At 36.1% G+C, this 20,181-nt stretch overlaps 2 protein-coding genes across 4 annotated transcripts; one reads left to right on the top strand and one right to left on the bottom strand.

Moving 5' to 3' along the window:
- The first annotated feature begins 538 nt into the window (after nucleotides 1–538).
- On the top strand, nucleotides 539–7,284 carry LOC111021824 (Protein kinase superfamily protein). Of its 3 annotated transcripts, none has more exons than XM_022298909.2 (7): nucleotides 539–790; nucleotides 2,445–2,531; nucleotides 2,879–2,992; nucleotides 3,087–3,365; nucleotides 3,471–3,584; nucleotides 6,894–6,966; nucleotides 7,072–7,284. In XM_022298909.2, exons 2-7 carry the CDS (start codon nucleotides 2,469–2,471, stop codon nucleotides 7,107–7,109), a joined length of 681 nt encoding a protein of 226 aa, XP_022154601.1. In that variant the 5' UTR covers nucleotides 539–790; nucleotides 2,445–2,468; the 3' UTR covers nucleotides 7,110–7,284. The 3 variants fall into 3 exon arrangements, with proteins under 3 accessions (XP_022154601.1, XP_022154600.1, XP_087982035.1); XM_022298908.2 differs by having other exon boundaries at nucleotides 2,420–2,531; XM_088125909.1 differs by lacking the exon at nucleotides 539–790 and having other exon boundaries at nucleotides 2,494–2,626.
- A 1,553-nt stretch (nucleotides 7,285–8,837) lies between these two features.
- Nucleotides 8,838–19,930, bottom strand: LOC111021834 (Transport protein particle (TRAPP) component). The gene is made up of 4 exons (XM_022298919.2): nucleotides 19,603–19,930; nucleotides 9,866–9,983; nucleotides 9,548–9,767; nucleotides 8,838–9,468 (listed from the first exon to the last, which is right to left on the bottom strand). The coding sequence occupies exons 1-4, from the start codon at nucleotides 19,752–19,754 to the stop codon at nucleotides 9,440–9,442; spliced, it is 519 nt and encodes a 172-aa protein (XP_022154611.1). The 5' UTR covers nucleotides 19,755–19,930; the 3' UTR covers nucleotides 8,838–9,439.
- Nucleotides 19,931–20,181: the final 251 nt, after the last annotated feature.

Here is a 20,181-nt window from a genome sequence, read left to right as displayed (position 1 = left end):
TAACTCACCCTAGCTTTTAAATATATTACTGAACACATTAAGTAAATTTACAAATTTACTACTAATTATCAGGATATGAAAATTTCCGTTGACATGTTAAAAATTCCATTGACATATCCATGGTGTGCATGACTTTAACATTAACTTGATGTGAAAATTTACATTCCTATAATATCACAAAAAATTGATTAAATAATACAACAAAATATCATTAATATAAGCATAATATTAATATTATTAATTTTTAACTTATTTAGAAAGTATGAAATGTTTATCTGTTAATTTAAATAATTTTAAATAAATTTTTTTTAATCATTTTAAAAATATCCATCTATATTCACATTTCATCGCATGGACATTTTTCATGAAATTTAGACGTATCTGAAAATATTGGAATTCATAAAAACCAAATTTTTCTAAAAACCGGACCGATCGTATAATTTTTTAGTTCTATCAGGTCAAATTTTCCTACATTGTTGGATTTTGGGGAGGTGAAAAGACATTATTGCCCTTTAAAAAACCTAACTTTTCTCTTAACTCTGCCAAAATCCCACGCCACTCTCTCCATCACGCTTCCCTTCTCTTCCGGCGACTGAGGCGACGCCGGCGAACTCCCAGCCGACCAACACCGGGAACGTCCGGCGACAATTGCGAAATCTTTCAGTTGCGAACAACGGCGAAACGGAACGGGTAGTCAACGGCGGTGCACTCCGGTGAAGCAACGGCAGCGAACTCCTGCGAACTCTTCAAGTGCGTTCTTACTGCAGAAAATTGTTTTAGTTCTTCTTCGGTAAGTCAGCTCTTCTTCTCCTTTCTTCTCTTTAATTTTGTTCTTCTAAGTCTTTTCATCTTCGTAGCTTGAGTTTTCTTGTTTGATTTTGGTATTGCAAAATATTGTTCCTGTACAAGATCTCAAAAATATAATGTAATTGTACAATATCTCAAAAATGTTTTTCCTTATTCTAATTATTGGGATCATTCTTTCAAAATTTGCTTGCTTTTTTGCAGTTTTGGGTGGCTGTAAATGCAACTTTCATCTTTTTCTCAAGTCATTTCACAGAAAATTTGCTGTAATTTTATATTTCTGGTTGATGGTACAAAAACTACTATAGTTATTGTACTTTTACATTGAGGGTAAATACCTTGTTTGGGTTGTTCAGTGACTACCTTTCTGGTTCCTTACTGTTTGTGTACTATAACTGAGTTCGTATGGAGATCACTAATTCTCGTTGTCAGATGACAATAATAAGATATGACTTTTATGATATGTAAATGATAGTTGTATGGGCTTCTGCTGCGCTTCAGTGCAGGACATGACTGTAGTTAGAGTAATATTTTTAAGAGAAGAGGGCTACTACCTTGATACATATTGATGAAAAGATTGTGCCTTTTTGACAAAACTTAAAGTTCATAAGGTTCATTTATGCGAGCGAGGTCGCTTGATGTTGAAGCTAGACGTGTCAAAAGAGTTACCACGGGGATAATTGATTTGTGAAAGCCAAGCTTTCATAGCTGACGTTACTTGGAATTTGAAGCTAGAGTTGCCAAAAAAGTTACTACTGGAATTATTGGCTTGTTCACAGCGACGTTGCTTGGAATTTGAAGCTAGTGGGCTGGTAGCATGATGTTAAACTTAGTTAGGTAGTGTCACTTTGGATGTAGAGGATGAAGGACTTGGTAAAAAAACCCCTCTTTGATTCTGTGCTGCTATGTGTTTTTGGTTTTCCTATATGGTGTGAAGATCAGCATTACTCTTTGTATCTGTAATCAGGTTATATAACCTATCTTTCTTTCTTTGATACTTCCAAGAGTGGGTTTTCATTTCAGTTATTTTTGTCAACTGCTATATCTTTTTTATTTTTTCTTTTTTAGTTCGGGTTCATTTCAATTTTAAATGCTTGAGGTGTTACTTGTGGCATAGTTATTAGGTAAGATTCAAACTGAGGCATGGGCACCAAATTTTTTGCTTGAAAGTTTTATGTATCTTGTGGATTTATGGAATTTTTGAGTGAGTTTTGTCTAACATATCACCATTTTGTTCATGGGATTCTTTCCTACCCTGTGTATATGGCAGTCTTGTTGTTTTGCTTATTTTTTTAATTCAAATTTAAGACTGAAATGTCAATTTATCCCTCAGGTTGATGTCTAACCCATGGATACAATAAAATGTCGACATGTCGATGGATATTTAATACCCTGGTTATTCATATGATTGTCACATTAATGATATTTTGTTCATATTTTTTTATACTTCTTTGATTTTAACAATATGGGATTCATATTACAGGGTAATTAATTTCTTGTGCAAATTTCAGATGCTGAGATTAAATGAATTATAGAATATGGGATTCATATTAAAGACTATGTTGCATATCTTCCTTGGTTTTGTTATAGATTAATAACTTGAAATTTATTCCAGGAACTTCCGTTTTGCTATTCAACAGTTCCTGCTGCTGCCTACTATAATTATGGAGATAAAGACAGATAGTAATGATGGCTCACTGATTTTAATCAAGCAAGGAGCTGAAGCTGTGAGTCGAAACTTCCAGTTGTCCATTAATCTGGGTTGTTCTTTGGAAAATGGAGAACTATGGAAAATGGAATATATGGTTTAAGTTCTTCAAGAGTGAGTTTGGGATGATTTTTGAGAGATTAGTGCTTATTATATAAACAATCTTGAAAGAAACACTAATTAAGATTATTATAGTTTTCAAAACTACTTTTTAACTTTATAACCAAACGCCGTGAAGAATTTGAAAATATTTTCCATCATTCCGAAAGTCATGTCAAACTAATTCTAAGAATTTTAGTGAGATATTGTGATGGTATCTTAGTGGTCTTAAGATATTCTTTTTCATCGTTTGTTCTTATCTTGCAGAGAGTGTTTGAGTCTACTTTTGTTGGAAGGAGATCGATCATTAAGGAACGCTTCTCAAAGAAATATAGACATCCATCACTGGATTCCAAACTCACACTCAAGCGATTGAATGCAGTTTGTTTTCCTTCTTAAGAGACACGTTTTATAGTTAAAGAAGTAACTAGCTAAAAGATTTTCTTTCATATGTTTGACTGAAACTTCATGTTAGGAAGCAAGGTGCATGACAAAAGCTAGGCGACTTGGAGTTTCCACTCCAGTGCTGTATGCTGTTGACCCGACGCTACATACCCTGACATTTGAGTATGTGGAAGGCCGTGCTGTGAAAGATATATTGCTTGAAATCGGATCAAGTGGTGATGGTGCAAAACAGTTGAATGACATTGCAATGCAGATTGGTGTTGCAATTGGAAAGTTGCATGATGGTGGTTTAGCTCATGGTGACTTGACCACATCTAACATGTTGATCAGGAGTGGTACCAATGAACTCGTGAGTGGCATCTTTATTATAGTTTACAAAGAGAGACATTTTAATCTATCTTGCTAGATTTTTAATAATATGATCTCTGTCATAAGGGCAATTGTCTTTTCTCAGGTCCTTATTGATTTTGGTCTGAGCTTTACTTCAACGATTCCAGAAGATAAAGCAGTTGATCTATATGTCTTGGAACGAGCGCTGCTTTCAATGCATTCTTCATGTGGGAATTTGGTAAGTTGTTCCCCTTGCATTTGCTTTGCTATAAAAAATTCTTTCTTATGTTCTTCAATAAGACATTATTTTTCTATAAACAAAAATATTGTGTCTGGCATTGTAGTTTGCTATGCACCTGTTTGTATTGATAGAATTAGTGATTGTAGGAAGAAATGAGAGTTCTTCATCACACTCCGTTTAGGGATTGGGGCCAATTCTTATGGCAGGCAGATGGGTATCTTTAGCTGTTCTATGGGATCTGTGGATCGAGAGAAATAACATGATTTTTAGAGGGGTAGAGAGATCTTGGGAGGATGTTTATGATCGTGTCAGTGTTTTCGAGGCGTAAGGCGCACCGCAAGGCGACATGCCCTTTGATCGCCTTGAGGCGAGAGGCGATACAAAGGCGACACCCAATTGAAGCGAGGCGCACCTTAATAAATAAGTAAAAATTATATATATATTGCATAAATTACCTTAAAAAAATTAATATCAAAATAGTAAATGTCAACAAGATACATAAAACAACCAAATTCTATAAGTTTAGTTCCAAATAAAGACAAGCAACAGCGGAGATTGATGGTGGTGAAGGCTTGAAGCCCGTGAAGGTGAATGTCGAGAGGGAGGGGAGGCAGTGATAGGGTTTGGGTCGCGAAGGGGAGGGTGTTTTACAAAAACAACACATAAAAAATTAAAAAAAAATTTAAAAATAAATAAGGCAGATCGCCCCCTCGAAGGAGGCGATCGCCTTGCCTCAAGCGACAGGCGCACCAAGGCGCCCAAAGGCGAGCGCCCGATTGAAGGCGCTCGCCTGGGCACCTGGGCGAAAACGCCTCGCCTCTCGCCTGAGGCCAGCGCTCGGGTGCGCCTCGAAAACACTAGATCTTGTTCGGTTTCAGGTTTCCCTTTGTGCCTCGGTATCCAAAGCCTTTTGTAATTATTCATTATATTTAATTTTGTTTGATTGAAGCTTGTTGTTTTATTTATTTATTTATTCTTTAAGTAAGAAACTTGTATTTCATTGATGATATGAAATATACAAAAGGCCATAAAGGTAAGTTACAAAAACGCCTTCCAATTTCCTATAAGGCCATTTAAGTTGTAACTAATGAAAGGGGAGTAGAAATATTTACACCATTGTAGGGCGAGTACAATAACTTTATCAAAAAAGATTTCAAAAGGTAGAGAGGAGTTGTTAAAAATCCTATTGTTCCTTTCCATCCACAACCTCCATAGGTAAGCTCTAATGATTTGGGCCCAAAGGATTGCGCTCACTTTTTTGAAAGAGTGACCAGTCATGAGAAAGTTTAGGAAGATCTTTGGGTCATTGTGTAATGCAGTTTGCCACCCAAAAGCTGTTAGAATCTTCTCCCAAAATCTGGATGCGTAGGCACACGTGATAAAGAGGTGACCTTGAGTTTCAGATGCCATATAGCAAAGATGGCAGCAGTTTGGGGAGAGGGCCATGTGTGGTAGCCGTCTTTGGACCCTGTCATGTGTGTTGATCGTGCAATGACTTAGCTCCCAGCAGAAAATCTCGATTTTCTTAGGATATTTCCCATGCCAGATGCTCTGATAGAGGCGAGGAGGCTGGCTATTCTTAGTGGAGGTCTACAGAGAGAAGACAGACTTTGTTCTGTATAGTTTTGTATGATCCTGTCTCCATATCCATTCATCGTCGATTGGGGAGGGACAAAGCTGTTTAGAACTTGTGTAAGTTGCAGCCAATCCTCTAACTCTTCATCTCTATGGTCGGCGAAAGTTGTAATTCCAAGATGCTGTGGTCGTGGACCAAAGATCCATGATTTTGGCGTCTTTGTTCATGGTGATAGCGTAGAGTCTGCAGAAGCGGGCGGTCAAAATTTCTGAATTTAACCAATTATCATTCCAGAAGCTTAGTTGGCTGTTTTCTCCAATATGGCAGTAGGCATTTGCCTTAATAATGTGTGTTTGCTGAAGGATAGCACACCAAGGGCCTTTGTATAAGCTGAATCGGTTTGGGGGCCAGATTGCTGAGGGGTCCCACCATACTTTGCCAAAATGTATTTCCTCCAAAGCTGATTTGCCTCTGTAATAAAGCGCCAAATGCACTTGGACAGCAGTGCGATGTTTCTTTTCTTAATTTGCCTCTCGTTGTTTTAGTTTGGCTCTTTTTTATGCTCTTTTGCTTTGTTTCATTCTACTTGATTAAAGTTCGGTTTTTTCTCCCAAAAATAAAATGAAAAAATAAGAGTTATATTCTACTGAATTGAAGGAAAGTACCCGAATAGATGTACGTGTAGCCGAAACTTGAGACCCCTTAGCTTCTCTCCTGCAAGCTAAGATCAGCTGAATAACTGAAGAAGTTAATAAACTTCCCAGTTTCTGTTAAATGTATTTTGGCCCATCTTGCATGCAACTTTATCATTATCTCATGCCCCCTTGCCCATTCCTCCAACTATTCTCTCTATATATTGCCAATCCTAGAAACTACTCGAAAAGATTTAACTAGAAATTGAGATTCGTCCTTGGATTTTTAGATGAGTTAGAGAGATCTTGAAGAGGATGTTTGAGCTCTGGTTCTTTTTCATGTCTCCCTTTTGGGCTTGGTGTCCAAAGCCTTTTGTTTTTCTTTGTTAGGTTTGATCGATTGGAGCCCCCTTTTAGTTTGCCTCCCTTTTGTTGGGCGGTTTATTTATACGCCTTTTTGTTTCATTTCCTTGTCATCAATGACAGTTCAGTCTTTTCTTAAAAAAGAAATTGAGATTTGCAACTTTACTGCTATCTCATGCCCCTTGCCCACATATTCTAACTATTCTCTATATAATTCTTCATTTTCTCTTATTCATAACTTTCCTGAATTACCCTTATATCAGTTGAATGTTTGCTAATCTCGGTCTAATTATTAAAATATACAAGTTAGGGTAGGAGTCCTATCATAATTCTAGAATGGGGATTCCCTCGCTAAGAAGTTTAGATACTGACACGAGACACAGATATGACACGAAACAGGCACAATAATATGTAATTTTCTAAAGATCTAGGACACAAACACGTTTCTTAAAATATATTTCATTTTTATACCATAAGGAAATTCAAAGTCCATAAGTTTTATGCATTTTTATACTTAAAAAAATAAGTTTGTTATATTTTTTTCTCGAAATTTTGTTATTATGTCCCATATCACTATGTCTATTTTTTATTCTTAACAAGTGTTCAATACATGCCTATAACAAGTGTCAAAGTAGAGTAATTTTGGCATTGTAATCTATAACTACTTGTTATTGACAAATTGGGTTGAAATGAAATTCAAATCAATGTACTTTGATGGTTGTACATATTGTATAGATGGAGCTGATTCTTGCTTCATACCGAAAGACGTCGAAACAATGGTCATCGACCTCAAACAAATTAGCTCAAGGTAGCAAACCCCGACTTTTATCATTCACTTTTTTACTTTCATATCAATTTCATTGCTATGATTCATTAGTTTACTTTTCTTGTTTTCACATTGATGCACATACAGTTCGTCAGAGAGGCCGAAAACGTACGATGGTTGGTTAAGATCTTTCTTTTTGGTCTGTTTGTTGAATTATTTGTAGACTCATTGAACTTTAACAGTGTATTATTATTAACCTTACAATAACTATTTTTTTCGTAATTGTTAGTTTGTGGAAAAAACTTGTATTTACTATTTGGTTTTAGTAAACAGTAATAGTGATTTAGTATTCTTCAACAATTATAATTTTGGCGCTTGCTATGCTACTACCTCTAGGAAGGATTAAAAAGAAAGATAAATCGACAAAATAATACTCTAATCAGATCGAACCGAATCGAATCGACAATAAAACGTGTGTCATTTTTAAACAAAATTTAAACTAACTGGTTTACCCCTTAATGTTCTTATGAGTGATATAGTTTTATAGATACTTTTTGAAATTATATATGTAAATATCTCTACTTCTTAGGTCAGGATGATGAATTTCTAACATACAATATTTATTTCAAAATTTGTTGAAACAGTGATTTATTTTTATAATTTTAATTCAAAGTAGATTCAAAATAAGGCATTTATCCCCACCTCATATTGAACTTGAACTAAAAATAATAATAATATTAAATAATTAATTGATTAATTAAAAAAAATTAATGCAGTAGACATAATTTATTTGGTAACTAATCCCATCAAAATCTCATTTTGAAAGAGCAATTAGGATTTGAAGATTTGATTGTAGTAGCTAAAATTCAAATGTAATGAGCATATAAAGGAAAAATCACCATTTTGCTCTTTGAACTTTGGATGATAATTCTATTGGTTTTTAGATTCCAAAATCATACATTTTTGCCCCTAAGAAATACTCTAGTTTAGTAGCTTTCATTAGAAATATGATGTAACATATTTTATAAAAGGAAAAATGGGTGACTTCGTTCACAATATTTTTATAAAGTTTAAATAGATTCATATTCAACAGTGTCATTGCATAATAATATTGTTTAGTCACATCACATTTAATATAAACGGATTGTTTTTATATGCTTAAATTCCCCAATCTAGTAGGGGTGTACACAGGTTGGGTTGGATCGGGTTCAAGGGGCTTTTTGGACCAACCTAAACTTTCGGGTTGGTTGCTCAGTGACTCGATAGTTCCAAATTTATTGGGTTGGGTTGGATCATCGGGTTGCTTCTCTTTTTTTTTTGGGTCTGTTTTTTGTGTTTATAAATTCTCATAAATTTACAATCTAATTTCGATCAGCTACTAAATGAAATACTAAGCAATAAAACACAGCAGCAATGAGAAACGAACAGGAATGGCAAACGGTGTAAATAAATCGTAAGAGTGTGAGATGGTGAGATCAAGATTGATAGATAAGATTGGGAGAGACCGAGAGGTGAGATCGAAATTTGAGAGAGACACAAGAGTGATTAGAACCTGGAGGTGAGATCAGATTTGAGAGGTGAGATTGAGAACTTGTAGGTGGAGGCTAAAGAGGCGGCAAAAGAGAGCATAAGAAATCGTAAACACAGAACCTAATATATATATATATACACTGGTTCGGTTCGAGTTGAATCGAAAATTTTGTTCTTAAAATCGAGAACCGAACCGAACAGAACAGGTCGGTCTTAAATTTTTTAACCCAACCCAATCCTTTCAAGTTTTTGAGTATCGGATTTTTTGAGCACCCTACAATTGAGGCGCCCACGAAGTTCCAGCCCCACTTTTTTTTTTTTGTTTTTTTCCATTTCTACTTCAAAGTCAAAATGTAGATCAAAATTATTTAGATCTGAGGAAGGAATTCAACATCATGACTAAGTGTCATACATTTGGATTACACAGTCTTATCAAAATGCATACGTTCAGGCTTCATCCATAGGTATGCTTGCACATAAATTTCGGAAGTAGACATTTGCAAAGGAGTAAATTTGGACCAATTACAGATTGCCACGTAATTATCTCAGAATCAGCCACAAAAAATGGCAAATCTAAATAATGTCATGAGTCCTCTTTATGTCATATGATCATATAGCCTTATCAAATTGAGTCATAAGATGAACCCAAAGCCAAACAAGTCCAGAGCTCACTAAGGGGTAATTTGTCCATGATTATCAACAAGTCACCTTTGACTTTCCACTTGATAGTTTTGATACTAATGTCGTGACTACTCTTTGGATCTCCCGTTCCTCCTGACTCTACAACATCTAGTTGTCTAAAAACTCGTAGGATTTTAACCTCCTAAACAGATGGCCACCTCCTCCCAAAGAGTATAAGATACCATTTTCAATTTAACAATAAAGAAACTTGACCATATCTCTACGATCTCTAAATTCTGAAAAATAATCTTCATAGTAATCTTCATATCCCAGAGATGAAATCTACTTTTTGATACACTTCTCCTCAAGCCTTTATACGAACAACAAATGAACCTGTTTGATAACACAAGTCATTCTCAGCCCAGAAGAAAGAAAGTACAGGAGTCATGATTGAAGAGTTTGTTTCACTTACAAGCAGGAAGATTTGAAATATCAGCAGAAACTGCACAAGGAATTCCCAAATTTGAGAGAGCACCCCTTATGATTCCGCATGGGAAATATAGATGCATGCTTGTTGCCTGAGCTGCCTTGCTTTCACCGTCCGCAGAAGTATCCTGTGATTCACTTTGAGAAGGATCTACCGACATGCGTGTAAGCCAGCGAAATCGATTATCTTGCAGTACAAAGGTACCCTGCAAATGGTCAAAACGATACTCTAAATTTGGGCCAGGCTCATGTAGGATAAAGATATGGCTCTGTTTCTACTCCTAGGATTGGCTCATGATCTTACTCTATGGTTTGTTTTCAAGTTGTCTATCTGCTTTTTGAAGAGCTCAGACCAGAAGTCCTTGCAGATAAATTTGATCGCCTCGAGATGATCAGTGAACCGAGGCCGCTCCATCGTATACCTAGTGAGAGCAAAGCTTAATGTTAAAATTCCAGTATTTAATCATCAACTAGCATGAATAAATGGCCAAGGAAAGATGGAAGCTAATTTCAGTATGGTAAGTAAATTATTTCCAAAGGCTAGATCTAAGTATAGTCAATTTGCTCAAGGCTTCTATGCTTGATTCACAGCAAAGATTTAGAGTCTAGAAACCTTTAAGATCCATGGCTCCTACCCTATTTTTTTTATCCCAAAAAGTTTTTAAAACGTGGTTTTCCGGTTGGAAACATTTTATCATGAAAATCCAATTGTTGGACTTACAAATTGAATTTTTACAAACTATTTTAAAGCCATATTTTGTAAATAAAAAATTATGTTTCCAAAGGCAAAAGACCACCGAAAAGTGACCCTTAGAACCGGCAAATTTTAACTAGGAAATTTTTTTGTATTTGTGAAAATGGTTCAATTTTAAAAATTGATTTTCCAAGGGTCGATAGGATACCAGAAACATGATTTCAGATTTGAATCATTTAATTGAATTGTTGAAAATAAATAAACCAGGAGCATATAACTATTTTGCCAGTAAAAGCAGTTTCAGGAACAAACATGATATAAATGCGTTAGTAATTTCAATAGGATATTTAAATGAATTCTAAATCACATTGTAATTATTATTTGAGAGACTTCAAATAGAAATTCAATTGCATAAAAGGACTAAGGTAAGTGGTTCCACACAGCTTGTAGGATTGCATGTTTGTTTTGTCTAATGCTTAACTTTTTTGCTTATGCTGTTGTATGTATTTTACATGATTTTTTCACGTTTTGTTCCTGATTTTTAACATGAACCTAATGGTTAGCAACTTAGCATGCCTTCTGAGAAAATGTATCCTTGGTATAATTCTGTTTTTGTCTTTTTTCTTAGTGAAAAATCAAGCTTTCGTTGAGAAGAATGAGGAGGATACAAAATGGCATTAAAAAAAACCACCACCCAACAAAAGAAGCCAAACAACCATGAAAAAACATGCTTCAATCTAAAATGATAAGTCCTCTTAAAAATTACAAAAAGCTCTACACAACAATGCCACAACAAAAGCACTAAACTTAAATAGACCAAACCTTATTAAAAAACCTATCATTGGTAAGATTACGTAAAGCATAACTTGTTCATGTAATCTTATGTTAGTTGAAAGGACAAACATATGTCTCAATTGCCAATCAAATACTAGTGTTAATCCATTGAGTTTGCTAGATTCCCCACTACCTGCACTTTCCTCCATAATTGTATCAGTTGGCATTTTGGTAATGTCTCCATCAGTGCTTTACTCCAATTCTTATTTGTTTTGTTTGTCCACTGCCAATGTGGTCCCACCAGATTTCCACATCGCTTATAATTTCTTTACTACAGCTTCTCTGCTCTTCCCCAAAGATCTTGTTCACAACACTTTGTGCATCACTTTTTTCAATAGCCCAAACATATTCTCCACAACACTTAGTTTTGATGGAATCAAATTATTTGTATTCCAATATATTAATCATAAGAAATACATGGCCTTCTTATATAGAAGATAGGCTCAAACATAAATGGAAATAAAGATAAAATAATAATTAATATTGACAACTAATTTACAGCTAACATTTACAAATAATAAACCAACACTCCCCCTCAAGCTGGTTGAAAGATATCTTCCATTGCCAGCTTGTCAACCATCTTGTCAAATTGTACTTTCGGTAGTCCTTTTGTCAACACATCGACAGTCTGCTCCATTGTTGGGAGGTAAGGGATACATATCACGCCGGTATCAACTTTTTCTTTTATGAAATGTTTGTCAATTTCAATATGCTTAGTCCTATCATGTTGAACTGGATTGTCGGCTATGGAGATGGCAGCCTTGTTGTCGCAATAAACTTTTATGGGTGCTTTCTGAAATACTCTCAATTCTTCAAGTAACCTTTTTATCCACATCCCTTCACAAATACCATGGGCCAGGGCCCTAAATTCTGCTTCAGCACTGCTTCTAGCCACTACATTTTGTTTCTTACTTCGCCAAGTTACTAAGTTACCTCCAACAAATGAACAATAACTAGAAGTAGATCTTCTATTTGTCATACTTCCTGCCCAATCAGCATCGGTATAAACTTCAACCTGCAAATGGTTGTGTTTTTTGAACAATATACCTTTTCCTGGAGTTCCTTTCAGATATCTTAAAATTCTATAGGTAGCTTCAAAGTGAACTGATCCTGGTGAGTGCATAAATTGACTTACCATGCTTACTGCAAAGATAATATCTGGACGTGTGTGAGACAAGTAGATGAGTCTTCCCACAAGACTTTGATATCGTTCCTTATCCTTTACTTCTTCTTCTCTTGCAGCTTCCAGTTTCAAATTAGGTTCAATAGGGGTCTCAGCTACCTTGCATCCAAGCAAACCTGTTTCTCTAAGTAAATCAAGAATATATTTTCTTTGGTTAACAAAGATACCTTTCTTAGATCTTGCAAACTCCATTCCTAGGAAGTACTTTAACGTTCCTAGGTCCTTGATTTGAAATTCGCTTGCGAGTCTTTTCTTTAAAGTAGCCAGTTCTACTTCATCATCACCTGTAAGCACAATGTCATCTACATAGACAATCAAAATTGCAGTTTTATTGCTTTCAGAACGTTTGTAAAAGATGGTATGATCAGCTTGACTCTGAAGGAATCCATAACTCATGACTACTTTACCAAATCGTTCAAACCATGCTCTCAGAGATTGTTTGAGTCCATACAGAGATTTCTTTAACCGACATACTTTATCCTTTCCAAGATTAGCTTCAAAACCTGGTGGTAAACTCATAAATACTTCTTCTTCAAGATCTCCATTCAGAAAAGCATTTCTTACATCGAGTTGATGAAGAGGCCAATCCAATCTAAATTTGCAGCTAGAGATAAAAGTATCCTAATGGAGTTGATTTTAGCAACAGGAGCAAAAGTTTCCTGATAATCAATCCCATAGGTTTGAGTAAATCCCTTAGCAACTAGTCTAGCTTTATACCTTTCAACACTACCATCAGCATTACACTTGATTGTAAAAACCCATTTACACCCCACAGTTTTCTTATCTCTTGGTAAATCTACAATCTCCCATGTACAATTATGTCTTAGAGCATTCATCTCCTCCATAACAGCTAGTTTCCAATTTGGATCATTTAGGGCTTCTTGTATGTTTCTTGGAATAAACAAGTTAGTTATCCTAGACGTAAAGGCTTTATGACTACTTGATAATTTTTCATAGGAGATATAGTTTGCAATGGGATATTTGGTGCAAGTTCGAGTTCCTTTTCTTAAGGCTATAGGAACATCAAGATCATAAACAACAGGTGGATATTTTCAATATTTGGAGTGACAAGAATGGAGCTCGGAGATTGATTACCTGGAGTTTCAGAATTATCCCTCGAAGTTTCAGATTGGGTCTGTGACGAGTCAGCTATCTGGTCCTCATTCGTTTGATTGAGTCTTCTTCTAATATAAAACTTAAACTCAGGATTTGGACCAATGTGATCATTTCGTAGTAATTCTCCCCCTGAATCAGAATTTTCTACACTTGGCATTGAAGGACTCGTAAAGATCGGACTAGGACTAGTAAAGTTGGGACTTAAAACATTAGGAAGAGGAACAGGTATATCCCAAAACTTATCATCCTCTAAATTTAGTTTCTCCCCCCGAAGATAATTTTGGGTAAAAAACGGTTGATTTTCCAAAAATGATACATCCATACTCACATGTAGTTTTTTTGTTTGAGGATCAAAACATTTATACCCTTTTTTCGTAGAATCATAGCCCAAGAAAATGCATTTAATAGCTCTATGATCTAATTTCGACCGAAAAGGACTAGGAATATGCACATAAGTGGTACACCCAAAAACTTTGAGAGGTAAATTAGAGTTCAAACGAGTTGTTGGAAAATATTCTTTCAAAGCATCAAGAGGAGTTGTAAATTCAAAACTTTCGTAGGCATTCGATTTATTAGGTAGGTAGCCGTAAGAATAGCTTCCCCCCATAAGTACTTAGGGACATTCATAGAAAACATTATGGCCCGAGCAACCTCCAGTAAATGCCTATTTTTTCGTTCAGCAATACCATTTTGTTGAGGAGTATCTCGACAAGTGGAGTGATGAGCAATACCTTTATTTTTCAAAAACTCACTCAAATGTTCATTGAAATATTCAGTTCCATTGTCAGAATGCAAGATACTAATTTTGGTTTGAAATTGGGTTTCAATCATATTTTAAAAACATTTGAAAATATCTTTCACATCAGATTTGTTTTTCAATAAATAGACCCAAGACAAGCGAGTATGATCATCAATAAAAGTTACAAACCACCATCTACCAATATGAGTTAGAACTTTAGAAGGACCCCAAACATCGCTATGAATTAAGTAAAATGGTTTGGAGGACTTGTAAGGTTTGGCAAATATGTGGATCAATGATGTTTTGCAAAGATGCAGTTTTCACAATGAAATTGAGAACAATTAACTCCTTTAAACAAATCTGGGAATAGATATTTGAGATAGAAGAAACTAGGATGTCCTAGCCTAAAATGCCATAGCATAATTTTTTCTTTAACAGAGAGAAAACTGTTACTACTAAAGCACTGAGTTATTTTATTACTACCAGAAGGTTCATCAAAGTAGTAGAGGTCATCCAGCATCCTAGCACATCCAAACGTCTTCCCCGAGGACCGATCCTGAAAAACACAGTGAGATGCATAGAAAGTAACAAGACAGTTAGAATCTTTAGAGAGTTTACTAACTGATAGAAGATTGCAGGCTAATTTAGGAACATGAAGAACCGATTGAAGAGTGATATTTTCGGTTAATTTAATGGTTCCCTTTCCTGCAATAGAAGAGAAACTGCCATCGGCAGCCTTAATTTTTTCATTGCAATATGTAGGTGAGTATGATTCAAATATTTTGGAAGAACTAGTCATGTGGTCAAAAGCTCCAGAATCAATGATCCACGGAGATGAGTCAAAACAAGAAAATGCTCTAGGGTAATTACCTGTTTGTGCCAAGGAAATACAAAGATTACCAAATGACGAATTGGTCTCTAGCTGTTGTGATAGATGCTCTTTAATAGATGGATTTGAGTCAACACTATTAGTGTGAACTTGCTCCCGGTCACTCTCATATTCCGCTAGACTTTGGTTGGAACTTTGAGTTACTTCAACGATTTCTTCAACCATGGTGGCAAAAACAGATTAACTATAACAATCAGACCACAAAACTAATATTAGAGTAGAAAGACTGAACCAGAAAGCCAAAAAAAATGGCAAGAAATAGACTGAACCGATGAACCAAACCAGGCCAAACCGGATGGACCAGACCGATCTGAGTGAACCGGTCCAAACCGGACCAAACAGATCCTAAATGCAAACCGAACCGAACTGAGCCGAGCCGAATCGAGCGAACCGACCAAACCGGTCTAGGGTTTGTAAGACAGCCACAACCCACGAACTAAAAAAAGCAGACGGTCACCAGAAAAATTTCCGATGGTCTTCCTCCTTACGAACGCTGGTGACCTGCAGAGGTGGGTCTGTCGTTCCCTTTCGGTGGCGCAACTACCCACGACCAGCAGCGAACGACGATGGAAAGAAGGCACACTGCTCGAATCAACGTCAGATGGCAGCGGAATAGGCACAGACGGCGACGGGCGACGGGCGGAGGTGCGACGAATCTCAATGTCCTCCAAGCTCCGAATCTGCAATCAGTGATACAGAATCCACGACGAAATAAACCCAGCAAGCGAACAACCCGAGCCCGAAGGAGTCGTCCGGAAGTAAGGTGCGCCTTTTGACGACGGCGGCTAGGGTTCCGGCAATGAAAAGGGGGCGGCGGCAGCTGCTCAGAGGCTAGGGTTTCTAAATGTCTTTAGGATATGTGAGTTTATTTGATCTGTGCGGATGACACCGGTGCAGATCGACGGTGAGGACGACGGATCGACGGCAACAGTTGCGTTGCCGTGGGGAGTTCGCCGGAGGTAGATGACGGCTACGGTTTTAAAATTAGGGTTTGGTATTTTTGATGATGGCTAGGGTTTTGCGAGTTAGGGTTTACTTCCTAAGCTCTGATACCAACTTAGTTTTGATGGAATCAAATTATTTGTATTCCAATATGTTAATCATAAGAAATACATGGCCTTCTTATATAGAAGATAGGCTCAAACATAAATGGAAATAAAGATAAAATAATAATTAATATTGACAACTAATTTACAGCTAATATTTACAAATAATAAATCAACAACAACAATTTGTACGCTTGCAATTCTCTCTTCTGTGGCATCCAATTGCCTTTACATATTTTATTTGCTATCTTTTCTTAGTGCCGGACTGCTCTGATACCAATATGTAGCATTCACCTTTATTTATTCACAAGAGAGAATACAGTTATACATCACTAGGGAAGATGAGTTCTCTGCTCTCGTGGCCTCCATTTTCCCACTAATAAAAGCATACCCTCCTTAAATCCTCGCATTTGATATATCTATTTTGATCACGACTTCTCAACTACCATACAGTCACATCGTCTAGCTAGGTACCCTGCCCCAAGCTAACTAACAATCTTAACACTAAACTCTTCCCCCAAAATCTTTTAGTCTGATATACATGGATGGTGGATACACAAACGTAACAGTATTACACCAAAAAGGTACACCAATGGTAATAAGTTATTCTGTGTCTGTCTAAGAGGGTCTTCAAAGAGAACTACTCTGATCTCGAAGAAGTTTGGGATTCTGGTAGATGCTTTACCTCCATTTGGTTCTCTCTTTCTAGTTCCTTTTGTAACAACGATCTTGTTCATATTATAGCTAATTGTGATTCCTTTTTGTAACACTTTGGCATTCTGCCGATATCTCCCCTTTGTGTGTGCTTTTTCTCCATTAATATATTTTTTTGTTTCTGATAAAAAAAATATGTATATATATATATTCTGTCTAAGAGAAGTAGACTAATTGTCATCCTAAACAACACAAATACTATGTTCTTAACAAAGCAACCATGTCAAATACATCTAGACATGAGTCTAACACGTCGAATTAAGTATCTGAATTTTTCAAAAAAAAAATTTTTGGTAAGTTCAAAATAGTTCTAAGCACTTATGTACATATAGGAAATATGTCTTTTTTTCTATATAAGAAAAAAACAAGTGTGTTGAGAATTTTAAAAGAAATAGGAACGTGTCTCCAAACCTGTTTTTGGCTTTAAAAAAAAAAGAAAAAAAAAATTAAAAGAAAGAAAGAAACTACTTATATGAACTGTCGGGGAGAGAAGGGAATATGGATACTTGCTTTTAGAAATTGCACATAGAGGGAGAACCCATAAATCCTTCCAACCGATTTGATTAGGGGGAAGAGATAGAGATTTCCAAATGGGTTTCTTTTCTTTCTCTCTCACCAAAAATCAATTCTCAAAAAGTTCTAGTGCAAATCCAACAAGCGCCCACTCAAATATTTCCCCTTTCTTTCTTTCTAGGATACAAGATTTTCATTTTCTTAGTTTTTCGAAAACAAATTCTTGATATGATTGGCTCACACTTCATTTTTCAATGTTAAATTTACATGTTTTTATCTATTTTGAAGTATTGAATATACCAATATATATACATATGTTCTAAAAGAAACAAAACAAAACAAAAAAAAAAGAAGAAAAAGATAAACAAAAAAAAACGTCCCTGATGACGCTGTGTCCTACTAGTTTAGAAAATAATTGTCACTGTATCTGCCTAGTGTCTCATGTCCGTGCCCATGATTCTTTTTTTAGTGAAAGAAACAATTTCATTGATGATATGAAATTATAAAATACCCATAAGGGTTACATGAAAAACTTCCAATTGGAGATGAGGGAAGTGTAACTATAATGATGAAATAAGGAGAAACGTTTGCACCAAGAAATGACTAGAAAGACAATTGATTCAAAAAGCCTCTCATAAGGAAGGTCTTTATCGTTGAATGTGCAGTAGTTTCTTTCCCTCCGTATAATCCAAAAAAGGCTCTTACGAAATGCTTCCAAAACATTTGAATGGGAAGGTTTCATTGACCGTGCCCATGATTCTGATCTTTTATCCAATTTGTTTTAAAGAATATCCTTATTGTTTTATAGTAATCGATAACTCTTAACATTTTGCCGGTGCAAAACATTTGATGCAAAGACAACAAAGCTTGGTATTTGATTTTGAGAGGCCTTATTAAAAGAGAGTTAGAAGAATGGGAAGGTTTCTTAACGCTCCTCCATTATGCTTCCCTGGTCCCTAAAATATGGACTCTTAAAGGAGCCAAAGAGACGATTCCAGCATATTTTTCTTCAAATTAGTAAGCTAATTTGGGAAGGCCGTTGCACCAGAAAAACTAAATTCAACAGCATTTAACAGCCTAAACACAACTGATAGGGTCCTAAAAAGGAAACCGGAGCCCTTTCTTTCTCATCAAATCTTCCCTCTGTGTTTTAACAACATGAAAACTTCCAACCACCTTTATTTCCACCGTAGCTTTGCCTCTCAAGGGTGGAATTTCATGTGTCAACATTGTGACTTAGCTAGTTAGCTTGGTGCTTTCCGAAACAGTGGAATAAGGTCTTAATTGGTTGCTGTGCTGTATGGTTTGTGGTTTAAGGACAAAGCTAGAATTCATTTGTCTAATTTAGTTAGGGCATTCATTGCGTTCCTTTGACACTTTTAGAAAGAAAGGAACTCAAGAATTTTTTTAAACAACTCAGAACTTTTTTGTTAATTTTGTGATCGAAGTACAATGTACAGCCCAAATTGGAGTGCGCTCCACAAATCAATTTGTAATATTTCTACTTTTCTCATTAACTCAGATTTGAGGCATTTTGTTGGATTCCTCCCTCTTGGCTGTACAATGTACAGATTTCAGTTTTGTTTGGGTTGATGTTTAATCAAAATTCTTTGTTTTTTATAAAAACAAAACATAAGAGAGCTCTCTTGACCATCTTTCTTTTCAAATTCCAGCCATGTCAGCAGCTATGATTGAAATAACTATGAGGAAGTCTAGTGGAATGGTTGGGACCTTGATGATGGGAGCCACCCAGTCAATTGAGACTATAGCTTTACACAAAGGAATCCTTCGGTAAGGAGACAAGTAGTCTTTGGCAAAAAAGTCGTTGCTAACAAGCATGGTTAAGAATCTATTTGCTGGTTCAGAGGAAACAACCTCCAGAGTAGTTCTAGAAGCTCCTGGGTTCACAAATTACCAAATAACAGATTTTATTGTTTACTTACTGTATGAAATTGAGGAAGGTATGAGGATTATGTATTGGGAAGACCAATGCATAATAACGAGGTATTATATTGTCACATTGCCCAGATTATATAAACCTTCCCAACAGTCGTAACTAAACTTTAAAGGATTCACAGAACTGGGAGTATGATTGGCGAAATCTCAACTTTAGGAGACATGTTAGATAGAGAAATCAGAGAATGGACCTCTTCACTAAACATTAAGGCTTTTGCTGATGCCAACGTGGGAAATCTAAAAATTTCTCCATAGCTAACATGTTCCATAGATCAATTAGGCAACAATCGGAATCAGAATCCGCAGACAATTCACAGAAACAGAAAGAAAAAGGGGGAAAGTACGGCGGAGGAGTACCGTTCGGAGAGCTGGTGGCCAACCTGATAGCCGATTGCCTCGATGCGACGGGCGGCGAGCTCCGGCTTATTGGCGTAGAAGCGATTGCAATATGTAGAAACCATCTCCGTCAAAAGGCTGTCAACGCAGCTCTCTGAAACCTCTCTCACCATGTTTACTGTGCGATGGTTGAAACTGAAGTTCACTTCGATGGAATTTGAGAGGAAGAACAAGAACAAGATGGAGGATTCGTGGATCGAGTCAGTGCCTTGATCCCGCACCCCCGAATCTAGATTCGTCTACAGCACAGGACGACATGTCGTATGAATTCATCATCGGCATATTTGGAATTTTCTGTGGTTTTTATTTTAAGGGAATAAAAAAGGATAAGGAAGCATGGTTTAATTTGATTTCTCATTATGCAAAAAAAAAAAAATAATAACAACAATAAAATTTGATTTAAACGTACTGCTAAGTCAAATCATGGGTTTAATCAATGAGTTTGAATTGAGCTTAGTTCTAATTTAATCTTTATGATCTGCTAAAAAAATTTGGTCCGGTTGAATTTCAAAATTTTAATTTGGCTCCTATAAATTGATT

This window comes from Momordica charantia, assembly GCF_013281855.1.
Source record: "Momordica charantia cultivar OHB3-1 chromosome 6 unlocalized genomic scaffold, Mcharantia_2.0 BLBB01000006.1, whole genome shotgun sequence".
In the NCBI taxonomy this organism is placed as follows: Eukaryota; Viridiplantae; Streptophyta; class Magnoliopsida; order Cucurbitales; family Cucurbitaceae; genus Momordica; species Momordica charantia.
The sequence above is the reverse complement of the archived record's forward strand: the minus strand, read 5'-3'. Positions and strand labels throughout refer to the sequence as shown.